The following is a 15731-nucleotide window of genomic DNA, read 5'->3' as shown; positions in this document are numbered from 1 at the left end:
AACACTACACTTTACTCCATGGAGCTCTTTACACATACCGTGCCTGGGTTAGAGAGGGAAATTGTTAAAAGCCCATTACAAGATGAATCGGACATGGAGTGCACAGATGCACAGCCACAGCTAGATTATTATGCTGTTCCATTGACTCAGATCACTACATTGCCCTCGCAGCTACTGAGCCAGAATCTGACCCTGATGAGACTATGGTGCCCAGTCCCGAACGCTATAGCACCTTACACGGTGACACAGAGGACGGTGCACATGACATTGAAGAGGAGGTGATAGATGACCCAGTTGTTGACCCATATTGGCAGCCATTGGGGGAAGAGGGTGCCGCTGCCAGTAGCTCAGAAGCGGAGGAGGATGATCTGCAGCAGCCATCTACATCGCAAAAGCTGTCATCTGGCAGGCCCCTTTCAGGCCAAAAACGTGTGTCAAAAACCACAACAGCTGTAGGACAGCGTGGCCATCCGGAGACAGTAGCACAGCGTGCAATGCCTGAAAAGGTATTCCATAGTAGGACGAGTGCAGTGTGGCAATTTTTTAACCAAGATCCGAATGATCAGTCCAAAGTTATATGTAAAAAATGCTCCAAGACCTTTAGCAGAGGGAAGAATGTTCAAAATTGAAATACAACTTGCATGCGTAGACATTTAACCTGCAGGCACTTGGAAGCATGGACTAACTACCAAACGTCCCGTACCATTGGTGCACCTACTCATATTGAAGCTAGTCAGCAACGCAACATTGCTTCCCTCACTGGAAGCCCACCGGTTATGACACCACCAGTAGCAAATGAGGAGGTATTGTCGCAAGGCCAAAGCAGTCAGGTAATCACAATGTTCTTGGTTGGAAACACTGTAGATAGGCCCACATCAAGAATACCATCACCAAGCATCTCTCCATCTGCCATGTCCACCACCATCCCCGCTAGTTCCACCATATGCACCTCTCCAGTCCAGCTCAGCCTACAAGAGACTTTCCATAGGAAAAGAAAGTACTCTTCCTCTCATCCACATACACAGGGTTTGAACGGCTACATTGCTCGACTAATCTCGTTAGAGATGATGCCCTACCGGTTGGTTGAAAGTGAAGCTTTCAAAGCCCTGATGGCCTACGCAGTACCAAGCTATGACCTACCCAGTTGACACTTCTTTGCGAGAAAAGCCATCCCAGCACTCCACCAACATGTCAAATAATGCATTGTCCATGCACTGAGGCAATCTGTCAGTAGAAAGGCGCACCTCACAACAGATGCATGGACCAGTAGGCATGGCCAGGGACATTACGTGTCCATCACGGCACACTGGGTTAATGTGGTGGATGCAGGGTCTAAAGGGGACAGCCATAGTGGCACAGTTCTGCCTAGCCCACGGTCTAGGAAACAGTTGGCTGTAGGCGTTCGCCCCCCCTCCTCCTCCAGAAGCGAAAGCGCGTCCACATAGCACAGTCGCACAACCACTCCATTCCCTGCTGCCAGTGTTGCACCCGAGGTGTCCCATTATCGAACAGCTAGTGGTAAGCGTCAGCAGGCTGTGTTTCAAATGAAGTGTTTGGGCGACAACAGACACACCGCGGAAGTACTGGCCGAGTACTTGCAGCAAGAGTCATGGCTGGGCAGTGTACATCTTGAGGCAGGCAAGGTAGTCAGTGATAACGGAAGGAATTTTATGGCTGCCATAGCCTTTTCAGAACTGAAACACATACCTTGCCTGGCTCAAACCTTGAACCTGGTGGTGCAGTGCTTCCTTAAAAATTACCCTGATTTACCAGCCCTGCTTCTGAAGGTACGCAGACTTTGCTCGCACATCCGCTGGTCGCCCGTACACTCCAGCCGTATGCTGAACCATCAGCGATCGCTGAATCTTCCCCAGCACCGCCTAATAATCGACGTTGCAACAAGGTGGAACTCCACACTGCACATGCATCAGAGGCTGTGCGAACAGAGGCGTGCTGTCATGTATTTGTGGGAGGATACACATACACGGGCAGGCAGTTGGATGGCAGACATGGAGTTTTCTGGTGTGCAGTGGTCGAAGCTCCAAGACCTCTGTCAAGTCCTTCAGTGTTTTGAGGAATGCACACGGCTGTTCAGTGCAGACGTCGCCATCATAAGCATGAGCATCCCACTAATGCGTCTGCTGATGCAAAGTTTGATGCACATCAAGGAGCAGGCGTCTGCGGCCGAGGAGGAGGGAAGCCTTGATGACAGTCAGCCATTGTCTGCTCAGGGAAGTCTCCGGGACGAGGTGGCGGATGAAGAGGAGGAGGAGGATGATGGGGATGAATATTTATGGGAGGAGGTTGCTTCTCAGGGGGCAATAGAAACTGGTGACATTGCAAGGTCAGATACAGGGTTTTTGCGGGCCACAAGTGATGTAGATTTTCAAGAAAGTACTCCTCAACCCAGCACAAGCAGTGAATTGACACCTGGAACTTTGGCCCACATGGCTGAGTGTGCCTTGCATATCCAAAAACGGGACCCCCGCATTATCAAAATGATGACCGATGACGATTACTGGTTGGCCTGCCTCCTGGATCCACGATACAAAAGAAAATTACAAAACATCATGCCACATGAGAACCTTGAGCAAATATTGGCTACCAAACAAGCAACTCTTTTAGACCGTTTGGTTCAGGTATTCCCAGCACACAGCAGCGGTGATGGTTCTCACACGAGCTGTAGGGGGCAACATTGCAGAGGTGTTAGAGGTGCACAGAGCCGAAGTGGCGTTGGACAGAGGGGATTTATGACCAGGTTGTGGAGTGATTTTGCATTGACCGCAGACATGACAGGTACTGCTGCATCGATTCAAAGTGACAGGAGACAGCATTTGTCCAGTATGGTTACCAACTATTTTTCTGCCATTATCGATGTTCTCCCTCACAGGTCATTCCCCTTTGATTACCGGGCATCTAAACTAGACACCTGGCCCGAATTGGCAGAATATGCATTACAGGAGCTCGCTTGCCCTGCTTCTAGTGTGCTATCAGAAAGAGTCTTCAGTGCTGCTGGTTCAATACTGACCGAAAAAAAAGCACGTCTGGCTCCCCGAAATGTTGATGATCTAACCTTCATTAAAATGAACCAATCATGGATTTCGAATTATTTTGCTCCACCTTCCCCTGCTGACACGTAGCTTGCCAGAAAAATTTCTTGTTTTTGCCCTCCTCTTACTGACTGCTCCAATTCCGCCATTTGCAGGTGCCGAATGTCCACCATAGGCCATTTGTATACCTCCCTAAATGGGCTGACTTCCCCCACAGGGCCGTGGTCACAACTTGGCGCAAGCACCCATGCGAGTGCCGTTTGCCTGGACAGGTGGGTGTGCTCACTCTGGGGCAACGCCACTGGCACAGGGTCCCTCACAGTACAATGAAGTGTCTCTGACGGTGGTGGTGCACAACCAACGTCAGACACACCGTCGTAATATGAGGGGCCCTGTGTCAGTATCGCCGCCCACGAGAGAGTGTCCCCCCCCAGCACGAACTGTGCTCTACCACTTGCAAAACTTACCTCTCCCTGCCCCACCACTGTGTAGTCTGTGCTGTTAAATCCTTAAATGGCACTGCCAGTACAAATTTGTTGCAATAGATGATAGTAAAAATATACAGGGGCCCTGGCCTCCATTTAGACCCCTTAATAATTTGCGACAACTACCACTGTCTGCAACTCTGCAGAGGAGCCCACCCCTGTACCTCGCTATGCCACTAGTTTATTTATGAACAATTCCTTGGCAGACATTTAGCCCACTTTAGTATTTTGGCCTACTAACTGTGTCAGCCACTTATAACAGTTGTCCTCCGCTGAACAAAGCTATGCCACCTGTGTACTCCTGTTACCAATTGTGAACTGCATGTAGCCTACTTACTTATTTGTGCCTAGTAGCTGTGTCAGCCTCTCATTACAGTTGTCCTCCCACGCTGAACCAAGGTAGGCCGCCTGGTTAGTCCTGCTAGCAGTTTTGAACTGCATGAAGCAATTTTTTTATGTTAGGCCTCTGTCTGTCTGTCTGCGCCACACATTACAACTGTCCCCCGCTGAAACAAGATAGGCCGCCTGGTTAGTCCTGCTAGCAGTTTTGAACTGCATTTAGCCACCTTATTTTATGTTAGGCCTCTGTCTGTCTGTCTGCGCCACACATTACAACTGTCCCCCTCTGAAAAAAGCTAGGCCGCCTGGTTATTCCTGCTAGCAGTTTTGAACTGCATGAAGCCACCTTTTTTTTATTTTAGGCCTCTGTCTGTCTGTCTGTCTGCACCACACACATTACAACTGTCCTCCGCTGAACAAAGCTATGCCGCCTGTGTACTACTCAAACAACTTTTGAACTGACATTCGCCTACTTTTTATATTTTAGGCCTACTCTGTCTGTCTGAGCCACTTATTACAGTTGTCCTTCTCCGCTGCACCAAGCTATGCCGCCTGTGTAATCCTCTTACCAATTTAGAACAGCATTTAGCCTACTTACTTATTTGGGCCTAGTAACTGTGTCAGACTCTCACAACAGTTGTCCTCCACCGCTGAACCCAGCCATGCCGCCTGTGTACTCCTCTTACCAATTGTGAACTGAATAAAGCCTTCTTTTTTATTTTAGGCCTACTCTGTGTGTCAGAGCCACTAATTACACCAAAGGGAAAGAAGAGAAAAAAGAAGCCACCAAAAACTCCGCACACCACCTATTGAGCATATCAAAAAAGGAACAACTTTATTGGTAACAAACAATATTAAAACCAATTAAAACCAGTACACGAACAAACTCCCCCATGAGGCCTGCTCAGAAACAATTATTGCCCAAATAGCATGAATAATGCACAAGGTGCAACATGCAATAAAGAGTCACGTATCATAACACTGCTGGAATAATCAAGGTGCATATATACTAGTAGTACAGATATACAGACATTCATATATGAGAAAAATATACACTAATCACCTCTAGTATGCACATATGGGTCCTGAATATGACAAGGCATCAATCCTAAGGCCTACTCTGTCTGTCTGAGCCACTAATTACACTTGTCCTCCTCCGCTGAACCACGCTATTCCGCCTGTGTACTCCTCTTACAAATTTTGAACTGCAATTAGCCACCTTTTTTTATTTTAGGCCTACTCTGTCTGTCTGAGCCACTCATTACAGTTATCTTCCGCTGAACAAAGCTATGCTGCCTGTGTAATCCACTTACCAATTTTGAACAGCATTTAGCCTACTTACTTATTTAGGCCTACTAACTGTGTCTGCCTCCCATTATAGTTGTCCTCCACTGAACAAAGCTGAGCCTCAATTTTCATCTGGTGTCATATATTAAACTGCATTTGGTCTACTTCTTTGGTGGGGCCTACAAATGGTGTGTACCGCTGCTTGGTGTTCTCCACTGAATAAAGCTGAGCCTCAATTTTCATCCGGTGTCTGATATTACACTGCATTTGGCCTACTGGTTTGGTTACGCCTACTAACGGTGTCTGCTGCTCCTTGCCTTTCTCCTCCACTGAACAAAGCTGAGCTTCAATTTTCATCCTGGTTAGGATATTACACTGCATTTGGCCTACTGGTTTGGTTACGCCTACTAACGGTGTCTGCCGCTGCTTGTTGTTCTCCTTCAACTGTACAAAGCAGAGCTTCAATTTTCATCCTGGTTAGGATATTACACTGCATTTGGCCTACTGGTTTGGTTACGCCTACTAACGATGTCTGCCGCTGCTTGTTGTTCTCCATCAACTGTACAAAGCTGAGCTTCAATTTTCATCCTGTTTAGGATATTATACTGCATTTGACCTACTGGTTTGGTTACGCCTACTAACGTTGTCTGCCGCTCCTTGCATTTCTCCTCCACTGAACAAAGCTGAGCCTCAATTGTCATCCTGTTTCGGATGTTAAACTGCATTTGGCCTACTTGTTTGACTGGGCCTACTAACGGTGTCTGCTGCTGCTTCTTGTTCTCCTCCACTGAACAAAGCAGTGCCGCCTGTTTACTTCTGTTACCAATTTTGAACTGCATTTAGCCTACTTTTTTTATTTTAGGCCTGCTAACTGTGTCTGCCACTAATTACAGTTTTCCTCCACTGAACAAAGGAATGCCGCCTGTTTAGTCCTGTTAACAATTTTGAACTGCATTTAGCCTACTTTATTATTTGGGCCTATATCTGTGTTTCCTCCTCATCCTGCCCATTGCCCAGCCACTGCTAGATGAGTCTGCTGGTACATTGACCCAGACCACTACATTCTCCTAGCACTCTACACAGCCAGAATCTGACCCTGTTGAAAGTCAGGTTCCCCTTCCCGCATACTATACCACCTTACACGGGGACAAAGAGGAAGGTGCAGATGAAAGTGCAGGTTCCTTCATCAGGTGGGGGGGCATACTAGTTGGCGATGTCACTGGCACAGGGCCCCTCATAGTACGCAAAAGTGTATCTGCCGGTGGGAGGCACCGCCGCCGTCAAACACACCGCCGTACTTTGAGGGGCCCTGTGCCAGTGCGAACAAGGGGACCCCCCCTGCTTGCTCAGGATCACAGCACTTGCAAAGTTTAAATACTTACCTCTCCCTGCTCCACCACCGTGACGTAGTCCGCGTTTCCTGGGCCCACGAAAAATTTGAAACAGCCCTACCCCCCCACAACTTTAGCCAAATGACCCCCAATTTTCAATGACTAACTATTGTTATAAGGTAAATTAAGATTGACAAGCTTAACTGACAAGAATTGATGTTTTTGACATTAAAATGGGCACTGTAGGTGTTTTCCTGTCCTCCACTCACTGACGACTTTGATTCCCCATTGACTTACATTGGGTTTCGTGTTTCGGTCGATCCACGACTTTTTTCAATAATCGGCCGATTTCACCCGACCCGACTTTTGACAAAGTCAGGTTTTGCAAAACTCGACTCGATCCGAGAAAAGGAAAAGTCGCTCAACTCTAGTGATAAGCTCTTCCTAAGGCTAGTTTCACACTAGCGTTTCCCTGATGTGCGGCGGGCTGCGGACTTCCTCCGTGAAGCCCCGTCCTCAGCCGCACCTCTGCCTACATCTGCATGCGGCCCGCATGCGGCCTGCGTACCTATATTTAACATTAGGTACGCAGGTCGTGCGGCTGTATGCGGATGGTGCCGCATGCATCGTTTTGACGATCCGGAAAAAAAAAAATGCTACGTGGCTCCGTCTCCGCTGGTTGCCGCATCGTCAAAACGACGCATGCGGCACCATCCGCATACAGCCGCACGACCTGCATACTCACAGCTCCCTGTCATGATTTGGATGTCCCGGTCATTTACTCATCCTCCGGCGTATTCACTATTTTGTGGCACTGCTGCAGTCCCACGGCTCAAACTTGTGAGCGCAGCTTCTGACTGGCCAGAAGTGAGAAGTTATGTCACAAGCGCTCAATGTAAGACTATGAGGCTATGTGCACTTGTTGCGGATTCGTGTGCGGAATTACCGTGGATTTCCTGTGTTTTTTTGTGCAGATTTCACATGCATTTTTACACATGAGGATTCCTATACAGGAGCAGGTGTAAAACGCTGCGGAATCCGCAAAAAGAAGTGACATGCTACGGAAAATACAACGCAGCATTTCCACGTGATATTTTCCGCATTATGTGCACTGCGGATTTGGTTTTCCATAGGATTACATGGTACTGTAAACCAGACGGAAAACTGCTGCGAATCCGCAGCGGCCAATTCGCAACGTGTGCACATAGCCTGAGAGTGAGAAAGAGGCCAGAACGAGGCTCCCATAGACTCACATTGATTAGTGACCTCTGCACTGCTCCATGAAACACTGGAGCCGCTGACAGGCCACAAACTGCAGGAGACAGAGCCGAGCGGAGACAAAAACAGATGAAAACGCAAGAAGGTGAGTATCAGACAGGGGGCAGCGGACTTGGATTTTCAGCACAGCTCCAGCAATGAAATAAAAAAATAATGCTGGAGTGGTGCTGTAAATGTGATGCAGCTCTTGGTTACTGTATGCGGGCTCCTTATACTAATACTCATAAAAGACCCAGGTGGTACGTATCAAAAGCCCCCTAAGAACCCCCCACCCCCAATCTCCAGCCTCCCCAGATAGCAAATATTACATGTGTTCTGTCTCCTCCATCTAATATTGTTACCCTGATTATTTGCTTGCATAATTGCAGTTTCCTCAGTATACAGTATTGATATATTCATGCCTTTATTCATCTGTGATGCTTTGGCTCCCTCTAGCGGCCAGAGTTATGTTGGCAGTTCAATCTTGTTTTTGTATTATCCATGTCTGATTCTCCTCCTCCTTTGCAATGCATTATGGTAGCTCAGCCTCCATTTCCCTCCATTTTTCCTTTCACTTTCTTCGGTTTGCCTTCAAGGAAAGACGCTTCACTTCATCCCCCTTGCGATTGCATTGCCGGTATGTCTTTATGCTTCTTATAGATATTTCTGCTCTATATTAGCTTAGTTTAACCAGTTGTACTCCTAGTTTAGTCACTAGCTTTCTAAATGTTATGCATAATGTATATCATGTGTATTATGTATCTGTTCTATGCCATGCACTGATTCTATGTATATCATTGTTCACAGTTTCACCGCATCAATATACCACTACGTTTAATAAAGCACAGACTCAACCACAGTCTCCTTATTGGACCCCGGTATAGCGGTTTAGCTGACTGTATAGCTACGTATGAGCCTGCCTCAGCTAGTGAGGACAGAACAGTGAAACGGCAGCCATCCAACTAGTGGGATTCAAGTCACCGGCTACACAGAGACTGAATACAGCTGCAGCAATCTCTGCACAGCCAAGCACTTTCCCAAGACACCATGTCTCACAAATCGCATAGGACAAGATCTGTTACTTCCGTCTCCTCAAAGACGACATCCATCAGCAGCGCTGTCGCCATTGCCCGCGCAAATGCTGAAGCCGCCAAAATACGAGCGAGCTTTGCTGACCAAGAGATGCAACTTAAATTAGAAAAAGCACGCCTAGATGACGAAGATAGAAGGTCACTCTTAGAGAGAGACGAGCAAGAGAGAAGGTCACTCTTAGAGAGAGACGAGCAAGAGAGAAGGTTGCGCTTAAAGAGAGACGAGCAAGAGAGAAGGTCACGCTTAGAGAGAGACGAGCAAGAGAGAAGAATGCAGTTAGAGAGAGCCGACCAAGAGAGAAGAACGCAGTTAGAGAAGGCACGTGTGGATGCCGCCTTAGAAAGCCTAGCAGCAAAAAGGGAAGCTGCCGCAGCCCTCGCCGAAGCAGAATCGCTAGAAGCCGCAAAATCCCAAGCTGCATAGCCAAAGCAGTACGTCGAGTCTGGAGTTTCCACTGCAAGACTCACCACAACGCACATCTCAGTATGTTAATGACCTTCCTGATCCAAACTATAACCCTGAACCAGTACCAAAACCAGAATACGACACCTCCAGCGAGGCTCAGGACAGAAACAAACTCGAAAATGTGAGGCAAAACAACTCTGCTAATGACTACCTTGCCCCTCACCAGGTAACCAACATGAATCACCCTGCTGACACACCGTACATCAAACCGAAGCAATACGATACCGACTGGCGCCACCATGAGGACACTAACAGGTACGAACGTACCTCACATCACTATCAGGGCGACCCATCACGAGTATACTCTGCTGACAACCGATTCACGACAGAATTTGCCAAGTTCTTCACACGACGTGAACTGGTTGCCAAGGGACTCATGAAATTCACTGACCGAGCTGAAGGTTACAGAGCTTGGAAAGCTTCCTTCCAAAATGTCATTAGAGACTTGGGGCTACAACACAGGGAAGAGATAGACCTGTTAGTCAAATACCTGGGAGAAGAGTCAGTCAAACACGCAGTAAGGATCAGAGACATTAATATAAACCGCCCTGAGACTGGCCTCAAAGAGATCTGGAAAAGGCTGGATGAGTGTTACGGCTCAGCAGAAGTAATATAAAGAGCCTTGTTCAAAAGAATAGATGACTTTCCTAAAATATCTATCAAAGGTCTCCAGAAACTTAGAGAGCTAAGCGACTTGCTAAAGGAAGTCCAAGTTGCCAAATACGAGGACGACCTACAGGGACTTGCATTTCTCGACACAGCCAGAGGTGTTAACCCTATAGTCCAGAAGTTGCCCTACAATCTACAGGAGAGGTGGCTCACACATGGTTCCACGTACAAATACAAACACAGCGTTCCATTCCCTCCCTTCTCCGTTTTTGTAGACTTCATACACCAACAAGCGAGAATTAGAAACGATCCCAGCTTTGACTTTGCAATACCATATGCCACACCATCACCACCTGCAAATCCACGCAGAACATCTGTAGCAGTACACAAGACTTATGTTTCTTCTTCAGATTCTAAATACAGGTCTGCTGGCTGCTCCCAATCAGAGACAAAGGTGCAGGACCCTGACAAGCAGTGCCCACTTCATCAGAAGCCTCATCCTCTCCTGAAATGCAGAGCCTTCAGAGGAAAATCTATGCCAGATCGCAGAAGCTTCCTGAAAGAAAACGGTATCTGCTACAAGTGCTGCTCGTCCACAGCTCATCTCGCCAAGGATTGCAAGGTCAGTGTAAAATGCACAGAATGTGGCACCACAGATCATAACACTGCTCTACACCCCGGCCCAGCTCCATGGAGTACACAAAACACGCCAGCTGACAGTGAGCATGGCGGGGAGAAAAGGAACACTGATACAGCTACGCCAGAGATCACTTCACAATGTACCGAGGTCTGCAAAGGGACAATAGACAGTAGGTCCTGTTCAAAAATATGCCTCGTCAAAGTATACCCGAAGGGCCATAGAGACCAAGCTGTAAGACTGTATGCTATCTTGGATGATCAAAGTAATCGATCCTTGGCTAGATCAACGTTCTTTGACCTATTCAACATCAAAGGGCCAAGCACTCCCTACTCCTTAAAGACGTGTGCAGGTACTGTGACAACAGCAGGCAGGATAGCTACTGACTACCAGATCGAGTCTTTAGACGGACAATTCTGCCTACCACTACCTACGATCATCGAATGTAACCAGATCCCAGACAACAGATCTGAAATCCCTACGCCAGATGTAGCAATCCATCACGCTCACTTAAAACAAATAGCACACCTCATACCGGAACTCGACCATCAGGCCCAGATAATTCTGCTGTTGGGGAGAGATATCCTACAGGTTCATAAAGTGAGACGTCATATCAATGGACTTCACAATGCTCCCTATGCCCAAAGGCTAGACCTAGGATGGGTCATAATTGGCAACGTATGCTTGGGACGCATGCACGCCCCATCTTCTGTGACAAGCATGCTGACAAATACATTGGAGAAAGGACGTCCATCTCTGTTTCAACCTTGTAACAATGAGTTCCATGTCAGGGAACTGCCACACAGCATCCAACTACCTGATCATTTAATAGACTTTACTCACGACAGCAGTATAGTGTCGGGAAGCTATGAGGATCAGTTAGGGGGAACAGTCTTCCAGAGAACTAAGCAGGACAACCAAGTGGCAATGTCGGTAGAGGACAAGTTGTTCTTAGAGGTAATGGACAAGGGACTCGTTAAAGATGAGACCAACAGCTGGGTCGCATCTCTTCCCTTCAAAACCCACAGACCACGTCTACCGAACAACAGAAATCAGGCATTACAACGTTTCTCCTCTCTCATTCGTAATCTGCAAAAGAAACCAGAGATGAAAGATCACTTTTTCTCCTTCATGTCAAAGATTTTTGAAAACCGTCACGCAGAACTAGCTCCCACTCTCAAAGACTCTGAAGAATGCTGGTTCCTACCCATGTTCGGAGTATACCACCCTAAGAAACCAGGCCAGATCAGAGTCGTGTTTGATTCCAGTGCTAAATTTAATGATGTCTCCCTGAATGACGTTCTGCTGACAGGACCAGACCTCAATAACAAACTACTGGGTGTACTTATGCGCTTCCGTAAGGATTCCATTGCCTTCATCGCTGACATCCAGCAAATGTTCCATTGTTTCCTTGTGAGAGAGAGAGACAGGAACTTCCTAAGATTCTTCTGCTACAGAGACAATGATCCTACTAAAGAAGTCACAGAGTATCGCATGAGAGTGCACATCTTTGGCAACAGTCCTTCACCTGCAGTCGCCATTTACGGACTCAAAAGGTCGGCTCAGGAAGGAGAACCAGAATACGGAGCAGATGTCAGACAATTCATAGAAAAGGACTTTTATGTCGACGACTGTCTAAAAGCCATGCCTTCAAATGAGACTGCCATCAGTCTTCTCACGAGAGCCCAGGACATGCTTGCCTGCTCAAACCTTAGGCTTCATAAAATAGCCTCAAACAGCCAAGAACTCATGCAAGCGTTCCCATCTCAGGACCTATGTAATGGTCTCAGAGACCTGGACCTGGGGTCAGACCCCGCACCAATGCAACGCAGCCTCGGGCTTCTCTGGAATCTACAATCAGACACTTTCACCTTTCAGGTCAGCCAGGAAGAAAGGCCTTTCACACGTAGAGGCGTCCTGTCTACCATCAACAGTCTGTACGATCCCTTGGGTTTCGCAGCTCCTGTTACTATACAAGGCAAGGCCCTACTAAGAGACTTAACTAGGGAAACATCTGACTGGGATGCACCTCTGCCACCTGATAAGAGGATCCAGTGGGAAGAGTGGAAGAACTCGTTAGCGGCACTGTCCAACTTGCATATGCCAAGACCATACACCCCTGTGCCATCTACTGAGATACAGAGCCAAAGACTGTACGTATTTGCAGATGCTTCTGTCAAAGCAATTGCCGCTGTTGCCTACCTCAAAACTGTAGACTCCAAATGTCAGTGCCACATTGGTTTCATTATGGGAAAAGCCAAACTCGCACCACAACCAGAGCACACTATACCCAGGTTAGAGCTTTGTGCCGCAGTCTTAGCCGTTGAGTTAGCGGAGTTCATCGCATCCGAAATGGATATCGACCTGACACAGGCCAAGTTCTACTCAGACAGCAAAGTAGTCCTGGGATATATCCACAATGAAACCAGGCGATTCTACGTTTATGTCAATAACAGAGTGCTACGAATCAGGAGATCAGTTTATCCAAAGCAGTGGCATTACATACACACAGACCAGAATCCCGCAGATCATGCAACTAGAGCAATTGACGCAAGTCGACTAGGAAGCACAACGTGGCTCTCGGGACTAAAACTATTGTACATTGAGGAATGTTTTCCAGACACCTTTGAACTAGTAGGAGAGGACTCAGATGCTGAAATCCGCCCTCAGGTGTCTACCCTTCATACAGTGACCTCTGTTATCCAGCTTGGATCTTGCAGGTTCGACAGATTCTTAAGTTGGAAGTCACTTACTCAAGCCATTACCTGCCTGACTCATATAGCTCGCTCATTCAGGACCACCAGAACTCGTGACATGGAAAAATGTAAAGGAGCAGCGAGGCTTACCCACGAAAGCCTAATCACCTTCTTGGCTGAAGCTGCAGCTATAATCAATGCAAGACCCCTGGTTCCAGTTTCTAACGACCCTGAGGAGCCCTTGTTATTGACTCCAGCTACTCTACTTACCCAGAAAACGGGACTGTTCAGTGCCCCTCCAGGAGGCTTCGACGCTAAGGACCTCTACAAGCGCCAATGGAGACAGGTACAAAGTCTTGCAAATACTTTCTGGGACAGGTGGCGCAAACAATATTTGTCTACCCTGCAGCCACGTACGAAGTGGCAATCTACTAAACCTAATCTGAACATAGGTGACCTTGTTCTTGTGAAAGACTGTCAGATTCATCGAAACCAGTGGCCACTTGGTCTAGTTACCGCAACGTTCCCGAGCAAGGACGGCAAGTCCGCAAAGTTGAGCTAAGGATGACCAAAGGGAATGAACCTAAGACATTTTCCAGACTGGTATCTGAACTGGTCCTATTGTTGCCTTCGGAAGAAAGGAGTAGTGACATCCGTTGATGCCAGACGGGGAGTGTTCTGTCTCCGCCATCTAATATTGTTACCCTGATTATTTGCTTGCATAATTGCAGTTTCCTCAGTATACAGTATTGATATATTCATGCCTTTATTCATCTGTGATGCTTTGGCTCCCTCTAGCGGCCAGAGTTATGTTGGCAGTTCAATCTTGTTTTTGTATTATCCATGTCTGATTCTCCTCCTCCTTTGCAATGCATTATGGTAGCTCAGCCTCCATTTCCCTCCATTTTTCCTTTCACTTTCTTCGGTTTGCCTTCAAGGAAAGACGCTTCACTTCATCCCCCTTGCGATTGCATTGCCGGTATGTCTTTATGCTTCCTATAGATATTTCTGCTCTATATTAGCTTAGTTTAACCAGTTGTACTCCTAGTTTAGTCACTAGCTTTCTAAATGTTATGCATAATGTATATCATGTGTATTATGTATCTGTTCTATGCCATGCACTGATTCTATGTATATCATTGTTCACAGTTTCACCGCATCAATATACCACTACGTTTAATAAAGCACAGACTCAACCACAGTCTCCTTATTGGACCCCGGTATAGCGGTTTAGCTGACTGTATAGCTACGTATGAGCCTGCCTCAGCTAGTGAGGACAGAACAACATGTGATGGAGTACATATAATATCATAACAAAACATTATAATATTCAGCCCCCAGTGACCTCCCCCACTTCAGCCCCAATACCCCCATCATCTCACATCCACCCCCCAGTGCCCTGTCTCCCATCCCCCACAATACCACCATGGTCTCACATTCACCCCCCAGTACCCTGTCCCCCCTCACTCACTTTCAGCCCCCACAATACCCCAACGGTCTCACATTCACCCCCCAGTACCCTGACCCCCTCACTCACTTTCAGCCCCCACAATACCCCAACGGTCTCACAGTGACATACCTGAATTTAATAAATCTAATAAGATCCATCCCCACTTACTGATGAAGTTTGCACTGCAGGCAGGACCAGGAAGTAAGTGAAATGTAAGGTTTGGGTGCTAGGACCCAGCGTGCCTGAGCCAATCCCAGTGTGCACAGAGTGAAGAAAAACTGCAGCCAGGAAAAGCTTCATAATCAGGTCAGAGGGGCGAAACCATTCACTGCAGGAGGGAGACTGCAGCCGGCCACTGTGCTAGCAGCGTGCAGACATCCGATAGGAGCAGACATTATACTGCTCTGCTCCTATGCTGTGTTCTGCCTCCTCACGGAAGTGGCCCTGCCCTGGCTCCCAGTGGACCCCTGCATGTGACAGGGCCCGGGGCGATGGCCTCCTCTGCCCCGCCAGTAGCTACGCTACTGGAGGGGAAACAGGAACACATGGGCTACTTGCACAGTGAACAAGTCTGTATGATCATGTTCACACACCACCAAGAAACCTGAAGACACAAAAGAGAATAGTAAAACCAAAAACACTCAGTTTGAAAAAATGTTGCAGTAATCCGCAAGTGCTAGTAAAAGATGTAAAAAACAGGGTATTTGGTTGATACGTTTTTTGCAAAAAATGTATACTAAGCTGCTCTACCAATCTTCACGGTATACCCTTATCAGAGCAGTCCTAACTAATGTATGCAATCCCTATCTGATGTATTTAAAAACCTGATCATCTGTATATAACCTGTGTGAACAGGGTTCAGAGAGGAAAAATCCATGTGTGCATACAGGGTAGAACAGCTTTTGTGCAGATAGCCCAAGAGGAGTGGTGGAACTCCCCAGTCTTGTAGACACAAGAGAACAATTATGGAAACAGGAACACATGGGCTACTTGCACAGTGAACAAGTCTGTATGATCATGTTCACACACCACC

General features: G+C 47.3%; 1 protein-coding gene across 2 annotated transcripts in view; it reads left to right on the top strand.

Moving 5' to 3' along the window:
• LOC138664110 (zinc finger protein 420-like) overlaps positions 1-15731 on the top strand; it is a 292426-nt gene that overhangs the window by 188288 nt on the left and 88407 nt on the right. Inside the window, exon 1 of one of the 2 annotated variants that reach the window (XM_069750536.1) lies at positions 9950-10537. The exons of the other annotated variant lie outside the window; for it this stretch is intronic. Coding sequence (XP_069606637.1) covers positions 10451-10537 — 87 coding nt within the window. The 5' untranslated portion in view covers positions 9950-10450. Of the gene's footprint in view, positions 1-9949; positions 10538-15731 lie in introns of those variants that run through there. 2 annotated transcript variants of the gene reach the window in all.

This window comes from Ranitomeya imitator, chromosome 2, assembly GCF_032444005.1.
Source record: "Ranitomeya imitator isolate aRanImi1 chromosome 2, aRanImi1.pri, whole genome shotgun sequence".
In the NCBI taxonomy this organism is placed as follows: Eukaryota; Metazoa; Chordata; class Amphibia; order Anura; family Dendrobatidae; genus Ranitomeya; species Ranitomeya imitator.
This window is presented reverse-complemented; position numbering and strand designations above follow the sequence as displayed.